Genomic DNA, 20,882 nt, shown 5'->3' with positions numbered 1-20,882 from the left:
CTGAGGTTCAAGAGAAGGACCTGAAGGCTTGAAAATGCTCACCCCCAAAGCCTTTTGTCTATGGCCTGCATATATTTTATACCTCTATCTGTCACAGATGGATTCCAAGGTAGAAAAAAAAAAAAAGGCAATAAACTTCTGGTGCCTAAGGGCTCACTGTGTCACGAATTCAACTATTGTTCTTTATCCTTAGGGGAAAATCCTGTAAGTGAAACATATATAAGCACAGAATTTAAAAGAACTTTCCAGAAACAGGAGAGGGGGGAAAAGCAAAATAATAAGTCTAATGAAAGCCCCAGGCAGCAGAGAAAGGTAGGCAGAGAGATAAACATGAATGCACAAACATAAATAAAAAGCAGAGTTGAAATCTTGGCAGGTGGATGTTCCCGACTCAGGCAGGGCCAGGATTTCACCCAGCATGGATAAACTGTAGTTTCTAAAAATCCCATATACATTCTATATGTGGCTTGCAATGTTTTTTTGTTGTTTGGGTTTGGGTTTGGTTTTTTATTTTTAAAAAAAAACCAGAAGCACATAGCAGGTATTAAGTAAGTGCAGGAAGGTATTTTTCCACAGCACATGATTGATTCCCGACTGGCAGGAACTGGGCTGTTCCTGTGCAGCTGGCCTGAGCTGCTGCCATAGCCTGCTAATTGGTGGATCGTGCTTTGGGTCTTGGGCATCAAGAAGATGTCAAACTCAAGGCTGTGTCATGATCACTGCATGCCCTCAGCCAGGAAAATGAACAAAGTATTTCAGGCTGTTCCCAAAAGAACTCCCTCCCACTGTTCATTTATTGATATTTAACATATATAATTCTTGTATCTGAAGAGGGTATGAGTTGCCAGGGCACGCTGTGACAGATTGGGCATTAAGACTGCCTGTACAGTTTTGAGCTAGAGCATTGTAACACAGCCTTATGAGGCCTTTTATTAAATTTTCTAGAGGCCTTCTGCTGCATTCAGTGAATGAATTATTATTATTTCTTTTCGTTATCCCCATTTGATGTGGCCCTATGCCATATGTAGGGTGTGTTGTTCAGGGCATGCAGTGAACAAAGGACTGTTCCTTTCTAAATAGGCATTTTTAGGCTGTATTCTCCTTAGCATCAGTGTACAAAGATTAAAGCCAAAATTGTCAACAGTAGCTATCCATTTTGGGTGTGTGTCTTGAGACATCTAGGGACTGTTTTTTTCAGAGTACTGTTTATAGCTTCTTCTGTGTGGAAAGCACAACCAGGAGGCACTTGGTGGGATTCAGCATTGATGAAGATCTGTCTTCAGTTCTCACGTTAAATACGCAGAAAATGTATCATGTTAAAATAGTGATCACTTGTGAAAAGCTTACTCTTAAGTGATAAGATGGAACTGTATAAAATGTTTGCAGCAGAAACAGGAAAAGAATCCTGTTTTATGAAGGAATCTTCAGCTCTGTCATTTTCCTGCTTGTAGCCCACTCCTCTTACCACCATGTACACCTCTTTCGAAGTCCACATCACCAACACTGTGTGCAGTTTATGTCCTTCATCTCTAGGGTATGGTAGATCTGAAAAATGTATGGGGAAGAGTAGAAAAGATGATGATGATGATGATGATATACAGAATGTCTCTATGGAAAAGACTGAGTCAATTGGGATAACTCAGTCATCTCACAGTTACTCTTTCATCCAATTAAATTTAAAATAAAACAAGCTCAAAGAGGATGAAGAATGGAGTTTTTGAAAAAAACAAAACCAAAACATAACAGGTTGTGGGGTTTTTTTTTTAGTTTTAACCATGACCAGCCAACATTTTTCTATTTTCCTTTCTCAAAAATAGCTGGAACCCCCAGGCTGAGCGGTTTGAGTTGCATTACCTCCTACAACAATGTTGCTTTTTCTTGGTGTCTGCTATAACACAAATGAAAACCCATAGTCTTTATTTAAACACCATTTCTACAAAGTATTTTTGCTAAGGAAACTGTGTTTGGTTTACTTTTGCCATATATTTATGTATTAGTGAATGCCATATTCAGATTCTGCTGCAAGCCACCTGTGGGACTTCCTCTTGTCTTTGCAGCATGCTTTTTTGAATCCACTTCTTGTACTGCTCCAAGTCTTTCCAACCCTTCAAGTGCTTTGAATACCATAGGCATTTGCTTGCATACTCTCTAAGATGTGACAGAAGAGATCCCGCACTCATTTTGCTTCAACTGCTGATGTTAGATCTTTCTGATTCTGTTCTTCCTCTTCCATCGACACACAAGTGAAGAGGATGAGGTGGGACATAGAGACAGAAGCATGGCCAGCTGGCTTTAATAACAACAGTGGGCTATGGGAGGAATGAGGCAGGACAGCACATCTGTGAAGAGGAAGGAATGAAATGCATGAGTGTAAGCGCTAAGAGAAGTGCAGAAATGAGAGGAGTTTCTGAAGATTGTAGGCCTTAGCACTGGCATATGTTCATGCAGTGAGACTCCTAGGTGCGTTGCTCACACTCAAGTCAGTGGATATGTCTCTGTTGCCAGCAAAAGACATCTTTAGGTCACTCTCTGGCCATGGGGCCCATAGATTGTGGGTCAGGATGTCACTTGCATCCCTTTGAGTGGGCCTGCAAGGCAGTCTTGCAGCTGGGGGTGGGCAGAGCGTGCTGGGCCCCCTGCTAGCCTGTGGATCCCTGCTCCTCCTTTAGCCTTGCATAGCCACAGGCTAGTTCCAACAGAAAAAAAGTCAGGATTTAGAACCATTAATTCTTATTCCACACATAGGTATCTGTATTGCTGCGCTTAGCTAATTAATATGATGCTGAGATACCATGACAAGATAAACCTCTGGTAATTTATAATTTGGTTGGAATAACTCAACTCTAGGGACTTAGATATGTAATCACAGTTCATTGAAATATATGAAAATCCTTTCAGTCGAAGAAAAAAACTTCTGTGACATGGTGCAACTCTCCAGGTGGGAGATGGGATGCTGTGAGGTAGAAAGAGACTGCACTGGCTGGCCACAGAAGAGCAATCAAGGACATGATTTTTTTCCTGTTTTAAAATGGTGCGTGCTCAGCTACAGGTGGCACCTGTGGTGAATGGAAGGATGGAAGAGCTGTACAACCAGATTCATAACTCACTTCATTTCAGTAAATGGGATTTAAAATGTAGATATTAGTCTGATGAAATGGAGTGTAATGAAGAAGTAGGTGAGTTATTGTAGCTGTGTTATGGATGTAAGCAGAGTTGTAATCAGTAATTTGTGACTGAAACCTAAGGAGAAATGTTGCAACTGTTGGAACTGTACTCTTCTGCCAACAGTGCAAAGTTCAGAATACCAAATGAACTTAGTCAAGTCACAGTTGTAATAGGCTTTTGCTTATTAATGTAGGGAGCGACATAATGCATATCACTGTCTCTGGAAAGCGGTGGCCTGTTCTTGCCCTACAATGGTGCTTTTTAAGCAGTTGAGTGTGGTCAGATATAGAACATCACATGGAGTCATGAAAATCACCTTCAATCCTTCAGATGTGTCTTCTTTTGTAGTTTTTGGACAGCAGAGAGCAAGCAAGCACAGGGTTGAGGATCCTGGCTCCAGGGGGCTCCTTTCACAGAATCACAGAATCACAGAATAACCAGGTTGGAAGAGACCCACCGGATCACCGAGTCCAACCTTCAGCAGCTCCAGCCTCTAGCCATTCCCACCAAGAGGCTGGCCTGAAGAAGCACAAAAGAAAGGCATTTCTGGCAGTGTAGAAGAGCTGAGAAGCAACCAGGACAGCCTGAAATAACTCACTTTCCTTTCCCAACCATAGCAGGAAGTTTAGCACACAGTTTAGGATTTAAGCTGTTCACAAATATGAGTAAATTTATTTCCACTGTCATCTTTCAGCGACAAAGTGGCATTATCCCTATTTTACACAGGCAGAGCAGAGGCACAATGAGATTAGGGTTATATGGTTTTTTTTTAATCTGGGTGTCCATTTCGTAATGCCTTTGGCTCAGTTACAGAGCTTAGTCAAATCTATATATAACATGTTATGTGTAGTGTCACAGGCTACAAATACAGCCCTGTTTGCTTAGTTCTGCTGCAAACTGCAGCAAAAAAAAAAAAAAAAGCCTAGATTGGCACCCAAATAGCAAGAGAAAAGCTCTCAGTCATCATCTTTTCAGAGTTTGTCTTGAGTGGGGACTTTTCTTGTATGCACAGGAGCTTGAGGTACAAAGGTAGAAGGCAGTTTTGTGTGTGCACAAGACTGCTTTTTTTCCCTGCTGTCTGTTGTCTCATTCATTAGATATCTAAATGTCGTTGGCAACAAATTACAGAGTTTTCTTCATTAGCCAACCTTGACTTATGTCTGGAATTGCCTTGTCAAATGCATTAAATGAATCTTATCTCTTAAGAAATTATATAGTTAACTGAAGACTATACATGCAAAAAAAGAGGAAGTTAAGGCTACAAATGTGGTATTTTTATTTTAGTGCTGTTCAATTCTTAGCAAAGCTGTAGAAGTAAGAATGAAGTGCTTTCCTAAGGCCTCTAAGAAGAGTTGGTGTATAAGGTGTGCTCAAAAATCCAGCTTCATATTTCTTGATTTTTCATGTGTCCTTAAATGATCCTTGCTTTTCTGAATCCATTTTTTCTTAACTCTCCAGAAGTCATGACCTTATGGCCTTTACTCCATTTGTTATGCATGGGTGTTCTATTCCTGTCAATGACTTCTCCAAATCTTGAAAGAAAGTGACTTTGATCACTACTTTCAGTTCATCATATCTTGCTCTGCAGTTCTGTGCAGCCAGGTGAAGTACAGACATCTGCAGAGCAGGCAGTGAGAGAGGATACGGATTAACGTGGGAAATTTCTTGTGCTGGGGGCTGGGCAGGCAAGTGCAAATCATTCTGCATTTGCTGTGCTGTACAAGGCATGACACAACTTGGTTAGTGGACACTGAAAGAAAACATCACAAAGATTGTCCCTGGACATGGCTTTGCCTTATACTGCCTTTAAATACAAAAGAATAGTTTACCATGCATAAAACTGCATGTTTAGCAAAACCTGGTAAATATATTAACCCAGGTCTTATGAGGAAGTTTGACTGAGTCAATAATATCATTCTCGAGTCTGTCCTTCTCTATAGAGAGGATAGGTTAGTGAATACTAACCTATTCCCATACTGTGACTATATCATTGTCCTTCACTATCAGAAGATACAGAAGATGAACAATGGCCTAAAAACCCAGACGAGCAGATATGGTGCGCTTTTGTGGCTGGTGATATTGGGCATGAGTCTGGTCCACTGCACTGGATTGCCAAGATAAGTCTTCCAAAATGCTCCATTTTTCTAAAAACATGACAGGTGTTGCAAACAAAAGGAAAATTATTCAGCAAGTCAAATAGAAATTTTATATCACATTTTGTACATTTTAATCATTAAATATATTTAGTGCCAAGCAGTCACTACTGTCACAGAACTAGTAATATCTCAGACATGCGTGGTAACTAAGAATGTTGCTGCATGGTGGCCAAATGTACTCCCATTATCTCTCTATCTGCTTGTCTATTTGTAGTTAGTTGTATTTTTCATCAATGTAATAAATACATTGATATGTCACCTTGTTTTATATTGAGAAACCAAAAAGGCCACTTTGCAATACAGCAAAATTGTATAACACCTTCAGATTTTTATTAAAATTGCACTAATAGCCTGTAGCTAATTAGATGAATTTCGTTTCCTCCCTCAAGCACAGCTTCTACATGATACATTTAAGCTGTGTAATTAGTGGTTTAGATAATAAATTGGATTTCTATCAGTCTGTTTTGTTTGTTATTGCTAATGAAATTATTGTAACATTGAGCTTAGCAAGTGTAGGGATTCTGTTATTTTACCTTGCGCTTTAAAAGCTATTCTCTATTTGTGTTGCATAGCACATGTCACACTAATTATTATCTGCAGACAGGAATGCCAGCTTTGCTCTAAATGTAGACCTTTTATAAAAGCATTATGCATTAAATGGTGCAGACTACTGGTGTGCTCCAGTATATTAACACTTCACAATCTTCTCTTGTTGTCTTAGGAACTCCTTGTAACTCTGACTGGGAAATTGAAAACTGTGAAATTTCCAGAATTAATCAGATCTGGAGATCAAATGCTACCTTCATTTCTATTTACCCCAGCTCTTTGAAATAGTTTTTTTTGTTATGGGGATGTGTCTTTTTCACTTCTGAGATACCTTAAAGATTTTTTTTTCAATCGTTGTGAAAGAATATTAGTTCTTGTTAAACTTCAAACTTTAAACAGATTTTTTTTCTTGTAAAAGTAAGCAGAATTTGGCTCACACTATTTAGTTTAAGTAGGAATACCTTCAGCACATGGAGTTTCATACATGTATTTTCATACCTTTAAAAGTCAACCTTTTTCAAACTCTCAGCCTCTGTTAGCAGTTGTAACTGATGTTTTCAATTAGTAAGAGAACTGAGGCTCCTCTCACTTCAGCTGAGGAAAAGAAAGAATTTGAGGAAGAGAGAGGAGACTTGACCGTGGGTAGCTTTGTGGAGCATGCCTTTTTATTTCACAATTAGCTCATCTGTTCAGCTCTGTTGCTGATCTTGGCATTTTATTACTGCAGGGGGACATTGAATGAAAGGCAAAATGAGAGGAAATAGGCTATGTGACATGTTCTGGGGAATACTTGCTGAACTGTATTAAATAATAAGAATTTTCCTTGAACATAGGACAGTGACATACAGTGATTTGGTTTTAGCAACCTAATTCTGTTTTCTCCTTTTCAATTTCTTCTAAATCAATATGGTGCAATTAGAACAATAACTTTCAATGCTTTGAAGAGCAATATATTTCAGTGTCATGATTCTGCATATGCGAGGCCAGTGTACTTATAAAAGAGAAAACAAAACTGCTGCCATTTGTGAAAGAGCCTTTTAAGCTATTTCATTGAAGTAAATTTTGTATTCCACTTGCTCAGAGAAGACTGCAGGAGCAGTTATGGACTGTTACAAATGGAGGAACCATAGGACCTATTCTCATGAGATATCCAGTGCAGATCTTTTATTTCAATCTGTTCAGAAACATTTGTGTCCTTAACCAAATTATGATTTGCTGATCACAAGTGTAGGGTGATGTCATTCATCACCTGTTCCAGTTACAATATAATAACATTTACCTGCAAAAAGAAGGATGAGAAATTAATTGGTTTCAATGGCAAAATGATGTCACAGCTGACTGTCTCCTGGAAACTGAATTCAGAGTACTGCTGAGTGCAGATGAGTTAGCCCTAATGGGATAGTTTAAGCCGTTCTTGACCCTTTACTCCTTCTCCTTTCTTCCTTTACTCATTTTCCTCCTAACGGGGAGAAACACATCTTTTGTTCTAATTACATTAGGCCCTGAGAAATGCCTCATCATATTATGGGCACCAGCAGAATTAACTATTATGAACAGCAGAGATGTTTTAACCCAAAATACATTGTTGTATCTGAGTTATAAACCTTTGAAATGAAACTGTAGTCTTAAAAATCTTCTAGTCTAGTAGTAGCGGCAATATCTGCATCTGTAACAAGAACCAGAGCTACAAATAAAAATACTTGTTATTATAAGTGATGTCAAACTTCTATAGTACCAATTTGAAAAATAAGCATGGCATTATTAGACATCGTCTTAAAGTTTGTTGATTGAAAAACTGAAATAGCATGACTGCAAACGTTCCTGATCTGGAATGAGGAAGTATGTAAAATGAAAACCAAACGTGTCATGTGCAGTGGCAGTACCTGGAAGAGTTTGAATGCCTGTGTTTGTACATATATACATGTATGAATGTATACTGTCTTTGCATAGAGACTCACACATACAGCAGATAATATGGTACTTCAAATTTCCTTCCTTTTTCATATATAAAACTAATTGTGAATTATTTCTTTTTGTTCTTCTCACAGCTGAATTTTTATTCCTCTTGTGGGGTGTTTATCTCTGCTATGCAGTGCGGACAGTCCCATCAGCATTTCATGAGCCACGTTATATGGCTGTTGCAGTTCACAATGAGCTCATTATCTCTGCTATATTCCATACGATTAGGCAAGTGTTCTGTAGATCTAGTAATTAACTATTTATCTTTCAGGTTTCATGTGGTGCAACTTAAAATGGGTGAATGGGATAGGACACATAATGGAACATTTAATAAATATTTAATTCTGCAAACTAAGTGTTTAGTGAACTTAAAACTGTTCCTGTAGGATTCAAGAACATTTACAATCAACTTGTTAATTGTATAATCAGGGATTTTTTAGTATAGCTAGCTGATATGTTCTTGGATCAAAGTTTGGTATATATGATAAATTAAATATAGCAACAGTACTGTCTGTTTCAGTCATCTACATACGGCTTACTGGTTTGTATCCATAGAAAAACAGCAGGTAAGAATGTTGGTTTATGTGAACTTTTCCTGGTAACATATTGGCAAGATGCCTCTGTTTGTTAATTGTACTGGTTTGTGCATGAAGCATAATGTTTTATATGCTGACATTAAACAATCGTTATGTATATGATGCTGTAGTAGTAATATAAAGCACATGTTTCTTGTAAAGCTTCTAATGAGCTTTACATTTCATACTTCTAAATTATTAGAATATTAAGAAATAGTCTTTGCCAGAGCTACTTGAAAAATTATTATGTATGCCTTTTCTACAGAGTATCCTGTAAAAATGAATTGGTCCTAGAAAATTCAAAATAGCAAGTTAATATGAATTTCATCTCATGTGATAAGAGATTCTTATGACTTTCTTATGACATTCTCCCACATTTCTTTGCCTCCTGACAGATCATATGTGCTAAGATTTTATATATACATATATATTTCTCAATGGTCAGTCTTCAAATACTCTTCTTTATTCTTTGATCTTTCTTGGAACTCCCTTTTCTCTCTGCCTTCTTGGTGTTTCCTTCCATGAGGCATCATTTTTTCTGAGCAAACCTCAGCAAAGCAAACCTTTCATTTCTGTTCCTTCCAAGTGCTCTTTCCCCTGTCATTGTTATAAAGTTCAATACACTTTTTCAACTTTTTGTTTCCTTCCAGGCTTACAACTTTTTGTTTCCTTCGCCTTCTTCTAACCCCATATTTCAACATCCACATACTCTCAAATAAGCTTTTTCTTTATTCCCTAGCACAAACAGCTGCAAAAATAACATTTAAAATCTGTATTTCATGGAAGCATTTTTCTTATCATTCCTGATAGGTATAAAATTCAGTTACAATATTATTGAACAAATAATAACCAATTTGACTGCTTCTCAGTCAAAAATTTCCCCCATTAATGAATGTTCTTAAACCATAGTTTGAGCAGTGTTAGAAGACAGAAGTCAGTGCACTAGAAGGGCTGTTATGTAGGCTGCAAGTTTCTGTTAGCAATAGGACAGGATGAAAGTAACCCTAGATTAAAAAGAAAACAAAAGGGGAAAATATGGCATGTTAATACATGCCACCCAAAATTCCTACGGCTTTCAGTTTGTCCTGGTGAGAATCCCGTTCCTCAGCCTAAGGTCTGCTCATTTTGTTTTGTTTTCTAAAACATGTACATTTTTCTATTGATTCTTAGCCCTCTGTCTAATACATGCTGGTTTATTGAAGAAATAACTTGTAAGATTTATGGATAGGAATGAATAAAATGCACTGGAAGTGCATGATCCTTTCTGAGATTATGTCCATTTCTGTATACGCCATCTCTCTGTTCACATTTCCTTACTGTTTTGGTTTTTTTGCTTCTGTCTTTCTCACCAAGTTCTGCATTTAACTGAAAGAGCAGAAATGTAAGACTCAGATTTATATGACGTATTTGAGTTGTCATGAAGCACTGGAGTCTTGAAAGACACCTACTTTTATAAGGCAGACATTCAGTTTGAAAAATCCCAAAGTTCATGTAAGATTGATGTGAGCACTAAATAAAACCTTGGACTTTTTGCATTTTGTTTTCTTTTAGAAGTACTGGTCCTGTTTCAGAAACAGAGGATTCTTGACTATCTTCAGATCAGCATAGCACTGAATTCCTGCACTGCTTTTTCTCTTGTATTACTGAGAAAAATAAAATGTATATAGAAAATATCTCGTTTATACAGAAACCCCATCTCTGCTTGGTCTGAGTGGCTACTACAAATTTTATTTTGCTTTCAGGGTTATGGTGCAGATACCTTAATTAGTCAAGGTTTCATGCAGAAAAGAAACAATAAGCCTTCACAGAATTTGAGGATTTGAGCTGCTAAGAGTTAACCAAATCTGGTGGCCATCAGGACCTGGGTGCTTTCTCCCATCTGTGTCTGATGGATGTGGCTGCCTCTGTTTCTCTTTGCAGGCCTGATGAGTCTGAGCACATCCACCACAAGTGCAGCCATATGCAAGACATGGCTCGCTATGTGGACCAGTGCAGGTCCAGAATGTACAGCCTGGTCCTGTTCCTCCTCTGCAGCTGATCAGGTTTATTAATGAAACGTGCACCCTGTGTAGGTTCACAAACATACTGCGTCGACAAATCCTTCAAATATAAGCACAGACTTTAAACCAGTCTAATACCCATCTTTGTGTTTGGAGTCCCATACCCAGTCATGGGCTGAGACCTTGGACCATACCTCATCTGGGTCTCCCATGTGCTGGCTGAAGTTTGCTCATTAATTGCACATACATGCACAGCGTAGAGGCTGAGATCATGTAGACATTAGGAGAAGGATTTAAGGAGAAGATAGGAGATGTTGCAGTGGTAGAGGGCTCAGTCAGTGACAACTTGCTTACCATGTCACTAGCCCCTTCTATCCTCCCTTCTTTCCATGGTTGTTTTTCTCCATCTGCCTTAGCCACTCTCTGTCTGTGCTTGCCTTCTCCCAAATAAAGAACCCACTCCTCATTACTTTTTTCGTGTTGGTCCCAGTTTTGCTACATGTGTACTCAGATTTGGTATTTCTGACATCATTAGCTAGATAATTACAGCCTTATATGCTATTACTGATATGGCTACATCGGTACCGCTGACCTTGCAAGCTCTACTCCCCAAAGGCCCCCAGTGTTTGCTTCAGTTACCTGTGAAGTTTGGCCATCATTCATATGACTCTCCAGTAATCCCCTGTGCTGTCCTGACAGCACTATATGTAACATCTGTTCACTTTTTGCTCTGTTTTTGTTATATCCAGCAGTTTCTCATGTCATCTTCAATAGTTGCTATGTTGAATTCAGTTAGCTAAACCTCAGGCCTGAGCCTCCTCATCCTTGCACACCTCAATAGCAACATCACTGTAAGAAATAATTATAAGATTTTATTGTGTTCATGAAACATTTCATTTACAAAGTATTAAACAAGAAATGATGACTGTATTATTATGGCATATGCACTGGAGTTTCATGCCAGACTATTTCTGTTAACAACAGCTTCTGCAAAATGCACATCTGTGGACTTGGATAAGTTGCAAATGTCATTTCTATGTGAATGATTTTTGTAAACCTGCAAATTACAAGCCAGTGGTACACCCATTCATCCATTGCATTGCTTACCGTTTCTGCTTTTGGGAGCTCACTAAAGCAAATAAGTCAAGCATGTTCCAGCCAGCTTTAAGTGCAGTGCTTGTTCTGCCACTCTTTTAGAAAGCTCACCAAGGAATTGCTTCATTTGTGAGCTTCAGCCACTCATTTCTAGTGTTTGCAAGGCTCTCAGGCCCTGTGGTATTGAGCTGGGTGGTCTGCAATTTCTCTGCTCTCTGCTAAAATGCATTTTAGTTCAGTTCTCTCTTTGAGGGCTTATCAGCCACATTCCATTGCTGTGATCTATAGACATCCTTTATTTATGAAGTGCACTGCAATTTATCATAGTACATGTGCTTACTTAACCAAAAATCATCTGTTCAGATCCTTAATGCTAATGTTCAGATCCTTAATAATAAACCATTAAAAAAACCCCCAGCTAAATAGGGTGAGAATTATGGAATAAACAATATCCTTTAAAGTATGTTGTTTCTTTTTATATTTTGTTTTGGCTTGTTTTGTTGGTTGCTTTTATTTTTCTGAGTTGTTTTGTAATTGTGGTATATAGGTAAAGCATGTGGATATAATTTTCAGTCTGTATGAAAGCAGTACAGAACAAAACCAGTTGTGCTTAGCCTTTTAATGAAAAGAATCCTAAGGATTATTAAAAATGTTGAATCTATTGCACTAGAGAAAAGGCAGTGAATTGCAACCCTGAATTCTGCTTTCAGATTCATTCTTGCTTCAAGACTTCAGTCTGACTGGATGCTGATGCTGTTTTTTGCACACACACACTTGACTGTGACAGTCACTGTTGGTCTACTTCTGATCCCTAAGGTATTCAAGTCTCTTGTCTCTTTTCTTTTGCCAAGACTAAGCAAGATAAATGTTATCATGCAGAAACAACGCTATATAAAATTAGCAAGCAACTGGTAGAAAAGGAAGATGTAAAATTTGCCTATGTTATGTAAAAAGCTGAATATTTTTTATTTTAAAAGCTCTTATACATTTTCAGAGATTCTTTCTTTCAACTTTCAAAATTCCCAGGATTGAAAGTACTTAAAATGTTGCTGTGATTAATACATGAAGGAAAGAATCCTACGTAATGGTGCTTATTTCAGGTATTTGGATGGCCATGCTGCTGCCAGAGATAGCTGAGATCAGACAAGGAGTTTAGGTAAGGGGATAGAAAGGCTAGGATGTACTACTAGACAAAACTGGAATGAAGAGCTTGGATTAGCCATGAGATGGAGAGGCTGATGTTTAAACCAGACAGTTATTACAGGCTGGAAAAGGAGAGCATTTGCAAATCAGAGCCTGAGACGGACAGATGCTGTATACCAAGACAGACATGGCCCATGGTGTAGAGCCAGGATCAATGCAGGGTAAGAAGATGAATGTGTGTGGGACATGAAAAGATGGAGGATGGCAGGAGGCAGGGAAGAAATGAGATGAAGCCCTGAGCACTGCAGCAGGCCTCCCATCAGGCGTTGGGAGGGGAGTGACAATATGTTCATCTCACCAGGGGCAGGAGAACCACAGGCAGCTCCACCTGTCTCCAGCACCACTCCACAGGATTTGAATGGAGCTTTCTTCCTAGTACTCCAGCAAAGCAAATGATTTTATAATGGCTTTTGAAATGACCAGTAATGTTAACCAAGAAGTCAAGAGTCAAAGAGAACAGTAAAGGTGGAAGCTACGTACAAAGGAAGCAGTTTCATACAGTTCATACAACTTTCAGGTTAATGAAGCTGCTATTCCTGTCTTTTGTGTATGTGTCAGGGCAGGGTATGCTGATAACTGTCAAGTATACATACATTAAACAGTCATAGCAAAGGGACACATTGATGCAGACTTAATACTGAATAACTTTGTTTATTTTAAATTCATTTTCTGGTCTTTAGGAATGATATTATTTTCTGGTTTATATTCATATACTTTATTGCATATTGTCAGAGACATCTTTCTAGACTAACCTAGAAAATGTGTTGACCTTTCTGAAGCTGACTCATAACTACTAATCAGCATTTCCATTTTTATCTTATTATCTATGTAACTCTACACAGACTTTTCTTCCAGCATGACAAAGAATTCAGGGAATTAGGAGAAGATTCACAAGGTTTGGTTGTGATGCCAGATGATTGTGTGGACAATAGTAACTACAGATGAGTGAATCAGTATGAATAAGCCAGTAGCTGACAGCCTCTCTCAAATTCCTGATCTGAGCTTTACTAAAACTTACAAGAGAAAGATTAACTTGTCTCCTTTTTTTCCCCTCCTTTTATTTACCACCTCACCTCTTCCTTTTCAGGATTAGGATCTAAAACTGGAGAATTGCTTTCTGCAGGATTACTCAAGAGTATGGGCTATAAAATGTAGTTTTATGGTTTTAGTAGACTAAATAGTGGCTGAAAGCCTGTTTCCATACTGGCTCAATTTAAATGCAATTTAAAGAGGTTCAAATAAGCATCAAAATCAATGTTTGTTTTTTATGCAAATCTCTAAGATTTATCAAATTAAGCCATCATTAATAAGAGTTCCTTACATACAGGACCAACATTCTATAGGACACTACTTAGACCAATTATGCCCATAGCTAGTATTTTGAGTTCAGAAAATCACATGAAATCCATAGAAGGATCAATGTGCCACAGAAACTGTTGATGTAAATTCTTACAGTGATGGTGAAGTAAACTTGCATTGATGGCAACGTCTTATTTATTTATTTATTTTATTATCTATTTTATTCATTGCAGTTTTCACATTCAAGCAATAACCCAAGAGATGATATAGCTACAGAAGCCTATGAAGATGAGCTTGATATGGGTCGATCTGGATCCTATCTGAACAGCAGTATAAATTCTGCATGGAGTGAACATAGTTTGGATCCTGAAGATATTCGGGTATATATATAACTCATTTAAATAGCATTTATTTTCAAGGACAATATTTTTTGCTACAAGTAAGCTTTGAATTACATCCATTTGACTTTTTTGCAATGTCAGGTGAAACAGGCGAGCTTAGGTCTCTCAGTGATTGTGGTATCAGGTCATGTAAAATCTCGTGCAAAATATGCACTAGTGTGAAGAGAAGCTGCATTACTAACTGTAGCAAAAGTTGCACTGGAAGCTAAAGAGCTAAATCATCCACAGCAAGAACTGTTTATCAGTTTCCATGAACTCTTTGAATTATCTTGAAGTGCCAACAGGATTTGTTGTCAGTGTGATTAGTCATTTGTATGTAACATATACATGAATATACACACATGATTAGCAGGAAAAAATACTTTATCTGTATCTTACATGGTAAGAGGGTTTATGTTCCTAGAATACAGAGTAGCTCCAGAGTTCTGTGGGAAAGCATACACCACAGCATTGTGAAAGCTGAAACATACAGCATGAATGTATTACATGTGATTTAGGCATACTTTGTGACACACTTCTGTGGAAGGTAACATGTTTGTGCACAAAGGTTGAACTTATCTTTAAAGTGGAAAAAATGGGATTCAAGTTGATGGAGAAATAGCATAGTCAAGAATTGGAAGAGAGTGAAATAAGTTTAGTGCCACTTCTAGAACAATGGGTAATGCCCTAAAAATTCATCAGGCTGCTTGTTTAACTGGACTTGCTCTGTACATACTAGTTTTGCCATTCACTTTGCTTTGCAGGATGAGTTGAAGAAACTATATGCCCAGCTTGAAATCTATAAAAGGAAAAAGATGATTGCTAATAACCCACACCTCCAGAAAAAAAGGTGCTCTAAAAAGGGCTTGGGGCGCTCAATAATGCGACGCATTACAGAAATCCCTGAGACAGTCACCAGGCAGTGCTCCAGGGATGAGAAGGACCTGATGGAGCACAGTGCTGTGAAGAACACAGCCACGCTGAGAAAAAACCCACAGGATTCCACGAGTTCTGCAAAGCCAAAAGAAGAGACTTTGAAAAACAGAGTCTTCTCATTAAAAAAGTCGCACAGCACTTACGATCATGTTAGGGATCAAACGGAAGAACCAAATAGCTTAACTACAGAAAGCACAGAAGTTACAGCTGCTGAGAATTCACTTCTGGATTCCATGCATGGTAACAAATTAACCAAAAATGCTCCAGAAAGAGTTGAAGCTGCCTCCACTGAATCGGTCCCTTTAGTGTGCAAATCAGTAAGTGCACATAACTTAAGTGCCGATAAGAAGCCTCTGCATCCAAGAACATCTGTGTTACAAAAATCCCTCAGTGTTATTGCTAGTGCCAAGGAAAAGACTCTGGGACTAACGGGTAAAACACAAAGCCTAGAAGAAAGTGCTAAAGCTCATAAATCTCAGCCGAAGGGTAAAGAAGCCAGCAGAAAGCACTCAGCCTCTGATAAAGGGGAGAATAAGGATTCCAACCAGAAGAATTCTGCCCCCTCTGAGGAAACAAAGAAAACCCATAAATCTGGAATTATCAAACAGCAAAGGGTTAGTCAAACACCTGCAAATCCAGACACAGGCCCAGCTAAGTCTCTGCACAAGGACAATTTCGACATAGGAGAAGTTTGTCCTTGGGAGTTATATGACCAAACTCCTGGTCCTGTGCCTTCTGACTCTAAAGTTCAAAAACACGTGTCTATTGCTTCCTCAGAGCCAGATAAAAACCTCTCTTCCCAGCCAAAGGGGAAGACTCATCATAAGCTGAAGACATCTGAGGGGTATCAACAGTCAAATCAAAAGAGCTCGGAGAAGGTGGAGGCAGCCACTGAGGAGACACAAGAACAGCAGGTCTTTGAAAATGAGAAAAACCAAACAAATTCCAAGTCTCAGGTCTTCCCTGGGCTGAAGGGTGAGAATGTTAACAGATATACACCTAATACCAGTGCTGGGGAGGAGCTACCCCAGAAAGCAGCAGGAAAGGAAAACCTCAGTAAACTGGCAGAACAGAAAAAAAATGCCTCTTCTGAGGGAAATGTGCTTTCATCTGACTCCCGTAAGCCAAGTAGTTACTTACAGCAACCTTTAGCATCTCGAGCTGAAGTCTGCCCTTGGGAGTATGATACACCAGATTTACCAAATGCAGAAAGAAGTGTAGCTTTATCGAACACCTCTGCTATAAGTGCAAATAAAACAGCAACACCTCGAAAATAAGAGGCTTTTGGACTGAGGCGAGTAGCAACATTGAGAAGAAAGGCAACAGACAAGACAGAGAGGACTTAGGCCAAAAGGATCTGAAAATTCCTAAGGAGCATCACTTAAATCAATGGAATCAGCACTTCAAATAAGTAGGAGTTAAGCAAAGTAAATTATCATGAATGTTGTTATTATTTATTTGTTGAGTGCCAATAATGTGATTAGCAGTGCCCAGAATATGCCCAGAATAAGGATTTTACTCTGCCAGTGAAAGAAACCTGCCTTTGTGAAATCACTTATCTTTTAAAAGGAAAAAAATGTGGCGGCGACAAATGCACAGTGTAGATCTTAACTGAATTATTTCTAAATGCCGCAACTGGCTTTAACTTGCCCTTGGGACTTTAAAGATCCAGCAGAAGCGGGACATAGAAAATGTCCTAGTGGCAAAAAAGGGTATCAGTGAGCAGCCTATTAAAATGACAACTTTTCACTTTACCTATTTAATCTAGATAGCACTGCTAACTCAATGCATCCCAAAAATACATTTTATATAATGATTGCTCTCATTTTCTTATTACTGTGTGTTTAAGTACATTGTTGTGTCTCATATTAAAGCATTCCAGATTGTATAATTTTTGCAAATAACTTTGATATTATGTAACACAACAACACATTTATGCAATCTGCAGATACTTTCTTCTAATTGCAAGTTAAAATACCTGCTGTAGACTTTTTTGTTTATATGTAGAATTGCAGTAGTCTTTCACTGGCTATGGAAGCTGTAATTCATATCGGGAAATTCCTTTGGGCTTTGAAGATTATTTTTTTTCCTTTCCTGTGATTTATATAGTGATTTTTTTGTTTACTCTCTGTTATTTAAATTTATAGTTTGATACTGTATTATTCAGGGGTTTTATATGCAGTAAGTTACTTGTTATGCACTTCCCTGTTAATGCTCATAGACTTTGTTAATAGTGGAAATTCAGTCATCTTAGCTGCGTATTCTGGTAAACCTTAGGACAACTTATCTGTTGTTTGTTACTAATTGGAAAATATTATCTAACAAACCAGAATTTTTACCTTAAACATCAATGGTGGTGTTGTTGTTCAGTATTCTGTACTGAGCAGATCCTACTAAATATAAGAGAAGCAAGAATGACAACAAATGTAGCACAGAAATGATCACCTGTTTTACCAAAACCAGACAAGTCTGGGAAATGTTTTTGCTAGCTTATCGAGAAGAACAGTATACTGTTTATCCCTATTGGCAAACCTCCAAAAATTGTCCTCTGGAATGAGAAGTCCAAAATATTACTCTCTCCCTATATAAGCAATTGTAAGAGATAGTGAGAATGGAAATGATGCTATCTCTCTCCCACTCTCCAAAATACTTTGATTGTTTTTAAATTTATGTATACATATATTTGCAGTAAAAGTTAATGTTTAATACAGTGCTGATTTTCAGTAATATCTACAGTCCTCATTGTGCATTTATGCTTAATTCATAGATGGCCCCTTCACAACTATGAGTCTTAGTGATGGTTCACCATCAGGGTCTGAGGATGTTTTGTAAAGATTCTGAGGCATACCACTACTAGTAAAAAACCTTCAGCCATTTAAATAAAGTGCTATTCACTAAAATTTGCCATACATACAGTACTCCAAAACAAAGACAGCTCGTCCTAAAGAACTTGTGCAATTTGAGAGAAGTGATGGGATTTAGTAGAAGAACATGAAATGAGGGTGATTGGATAGAATAAGTTTTTTGTTATATATGAAATATATATATAAAATAGATATTTATATATGTTTAATATATATATAAAATGTCATATCAAATACACACATGCACATACATGTATGTAGAATAAACTGATTTTTGTGGCATCATATTAAAACTGGCTCAAGATAGAATGCGATGAGCAGACCGACTTAGACAAGCTAGGCATGAGGAGGATTTTTGTGTCCTTTAAAAAGGACAGGAGACTATGGGCATGACTACAGTAACAGATCAAGGTGGATCTGATCTCCCTACTGTGTCTGCTAAGCCCAAACCAGAAACATGCTGACACCTGAGTCACCTGGGGACAAGTTGGCTCAGGTCTCAAGTCTCTCAGGTGCTGTCTAGACACATTAGTCTCACTTATAAATTGTGCTCTTTAGCTCCAGATTAAAGCAGACAAACTGCCCCAACTAACGTGATTAGCCTGGTGGATTTCAGTTCCACCACGGGGACATGCAGACTTTGGTCATTGCAACCCTGGACTTATCCAACTCTCCCACCCTTCTTTTTTAGGGTGTAGCTATGGCCTAGGGCATCCGGTCATTGCCTTTAAAACACATCTCCTGCCAGGATCCTTGCAGCCTGTGAAAGGGAGTCAGACATCTGAGTCTGGTTGCTTTGTACATCTGTGCACCCTCTTGGCACACACAGTGCCAGTGGCATCCTACATGCAACCCAAATCCAGCTTTCTGCTCAATGTGGAAAAGAACTGAGCTTAGGCCCAGCATTCCCAGATTCTCCCCTTCCAGTCCCAGACACTCATGAGATTTGTCAGTAACTTTTCCAGCAACTTCAGTGGAATTTTATCAGCTCTTCAGAGAGAAAATAACCATAATTTCTTTGCATGGGAAGAAGTCCATCCAGGGAACACAGCTTTCTGGTAGTCCTCCAGGAGCACACTACCCTTTGTGCAGAGAGAGGCAAAACTTTAAACCTGCTGAGTATGGTGACCACCTCATGCCTCGCCTACCCTTGAAAGGAGATCCTGCAGCCCATCTCAGCAGGGTTTTGTGTGAACAGGGTAAGGGGGGCAGCTTATGGAAAGTTGCCCTGACTCACTGACAAGAGTCAGCACTTTGTCAGAGCCAGGTGCTGAGGCTGGAAGTGGGCATCCATGAGGAAGAAATGAAAGATGTTTGTACATACTCACTGCCTATTAGATATAGATGGTCTCAAGGAGCAGGTGCCAGCCCTGCTCATCTTCTTGCCCTCCATCCTTTACCTGAGGAGGTGCTGCCCCTGCCCTGCTCTGCAGCAGCTGTGTTGGGGTGCAACAGGAACCAAGGGATCAACATCAGCCAAGTGTCTACACAGTTCCACTGCCCTTTGCATCACTGGCAGGATCAAGCCCTTCATGCATGACTATATCTGTGCCACCTCTATCTATCTATAATTCCTTGTTTTCTTTCCCCTTTCTTTCTTTCTTTCTTTCTTAAAAGGTAATTTCATTAGAAACATAGAAACAAAGCCCGTTCCTTGGCTGGTGTAGAACAGCCCAGCTGCATAGCAAGTAGAAGGATGGTGGCTGATTTACCAGGGAAGGCACTGGCTTGTATGTTCTTGTTTGGTTTTGGTTACCTTCATCCTGACTCTTTCCCTCACTTCTTAAAAAAAATGCTTGTTATCGTTCTTTAGGCTTGTTGTACTCACATCTCCCAAGACTGATACAATTGGAGAACTTACCTTTAGAAAGCAACACAGCTTTCCTCATTTTATTTAGCGACTGATATTTGGGCTAGCGATTCGATTGGGACTTGAAATTATTTCGCGCTTAAGCAAATGAGGGGCCAAACTTCATTCAACTATACTATTTCACTATGATGCTGCTAGAAACATTGCTTAATGAAGACATACTACATTAGACATAAATGATATTCTGTATTTCATAGATTTTTCTCCACCAGCATATATTGGCTAGATTGCTTAGTTGTCTTTTTCTGGAGTTTCATTGTCATTATTCAGCCAAGAGAAGTGCAACTCTAGAATTACAATGTTTTCTAGCAGATCTCTTAAGAGAAAAGATGATAAACACTAAGGTCACAAACATTTGCTAGGTTGTCCTTTTAAATGCATGTGCAAGCTGCATTTCTCCTTTGTTTCTAAGCCATCATTTATAAATAATTAGATTTATACCAATCTTATTAGACTTGTATAATTTATGCAAGATTATACGCTTTAAAATATAAGTCAGTACACACCTATCATCAGCTTTGGTGGCATCATAGACCTAAAACCGGACAGTACTTTTATATTTGCTCTCCTTAGGCTTTTGCATGCGTATGACAACAGGCAGGCCTGAGAAAACACTGCCTTTTGACTTTTAACATTTTAGCTACTCCAAGTTGTAGAGTATATAAATCCGTAAGTCTCTTCACTTTATAATGTGGTTCTTATAACAATGTTATCTGGCAACCAACAGCATCCACCATGAAATACTTGATAGATTTATGTTGTAATGTGTTGCAGCATGTAAATAATGTAACTTCTCTGCAATAAAGCACATTTATATGATATCTGTCTGCAGGC

General features: G+C 38.6%; 1 protein-coding gene across 1 annotated transcript in view; it reads left to right on the top strand.

The window, feature by feature from the left end:
* The window catches only part of GPR158 (G protein-coupled receptor 158), a 195,293-nt gene extending 175,719 nt beyond the window's left edge, over nt 1-19,574 (top strand). Inside the window, exons 8-11 of the mRNA XM_069859510.1 lie at nt 7,916-8,054; nt 12,207-12,312; nt 14,232-14,378; nt 15,143-19,574. Of these exons, the coding sequence (XP_069715611.1) occupies nt 7,916-8,054; nt 12,207-12,312; nt 14,232-14,378; nt 15,143-16,591 (1,841 nt within the window). The 3' untranslated portion in view covers nt 16,592-19,574. The remainder of the gene's footprint in view (nt 1-7,915; nt 8,055-12,206; nt 12,313-14,231; nt 14,379-15,142) is intronic.
* Nucleotides 19,575-20,882: the final 1,308 nt, after the last annotated feature.

This window comes from Phaenicophaeus curvirostris, chromosome 6 (genome assembly GCF_032191515.1).
Source record: "Phaenicophaeus curvirostris isolate KB17595 chromosome 6, BPBGC_Pcur_1.0, whole genome shotgun sequence".
In the NCBI taxonomy this organism is placed as follows: Eukaryota; Metazoa; Chordata; class Aves; order Cuculiformes; family Cuculidae; genus Phaenicophaeus; species Phaenicophaeus curvirostris.
This window is presented reverse-complemented; position numbering and strand designations above follow the sequence as displayed.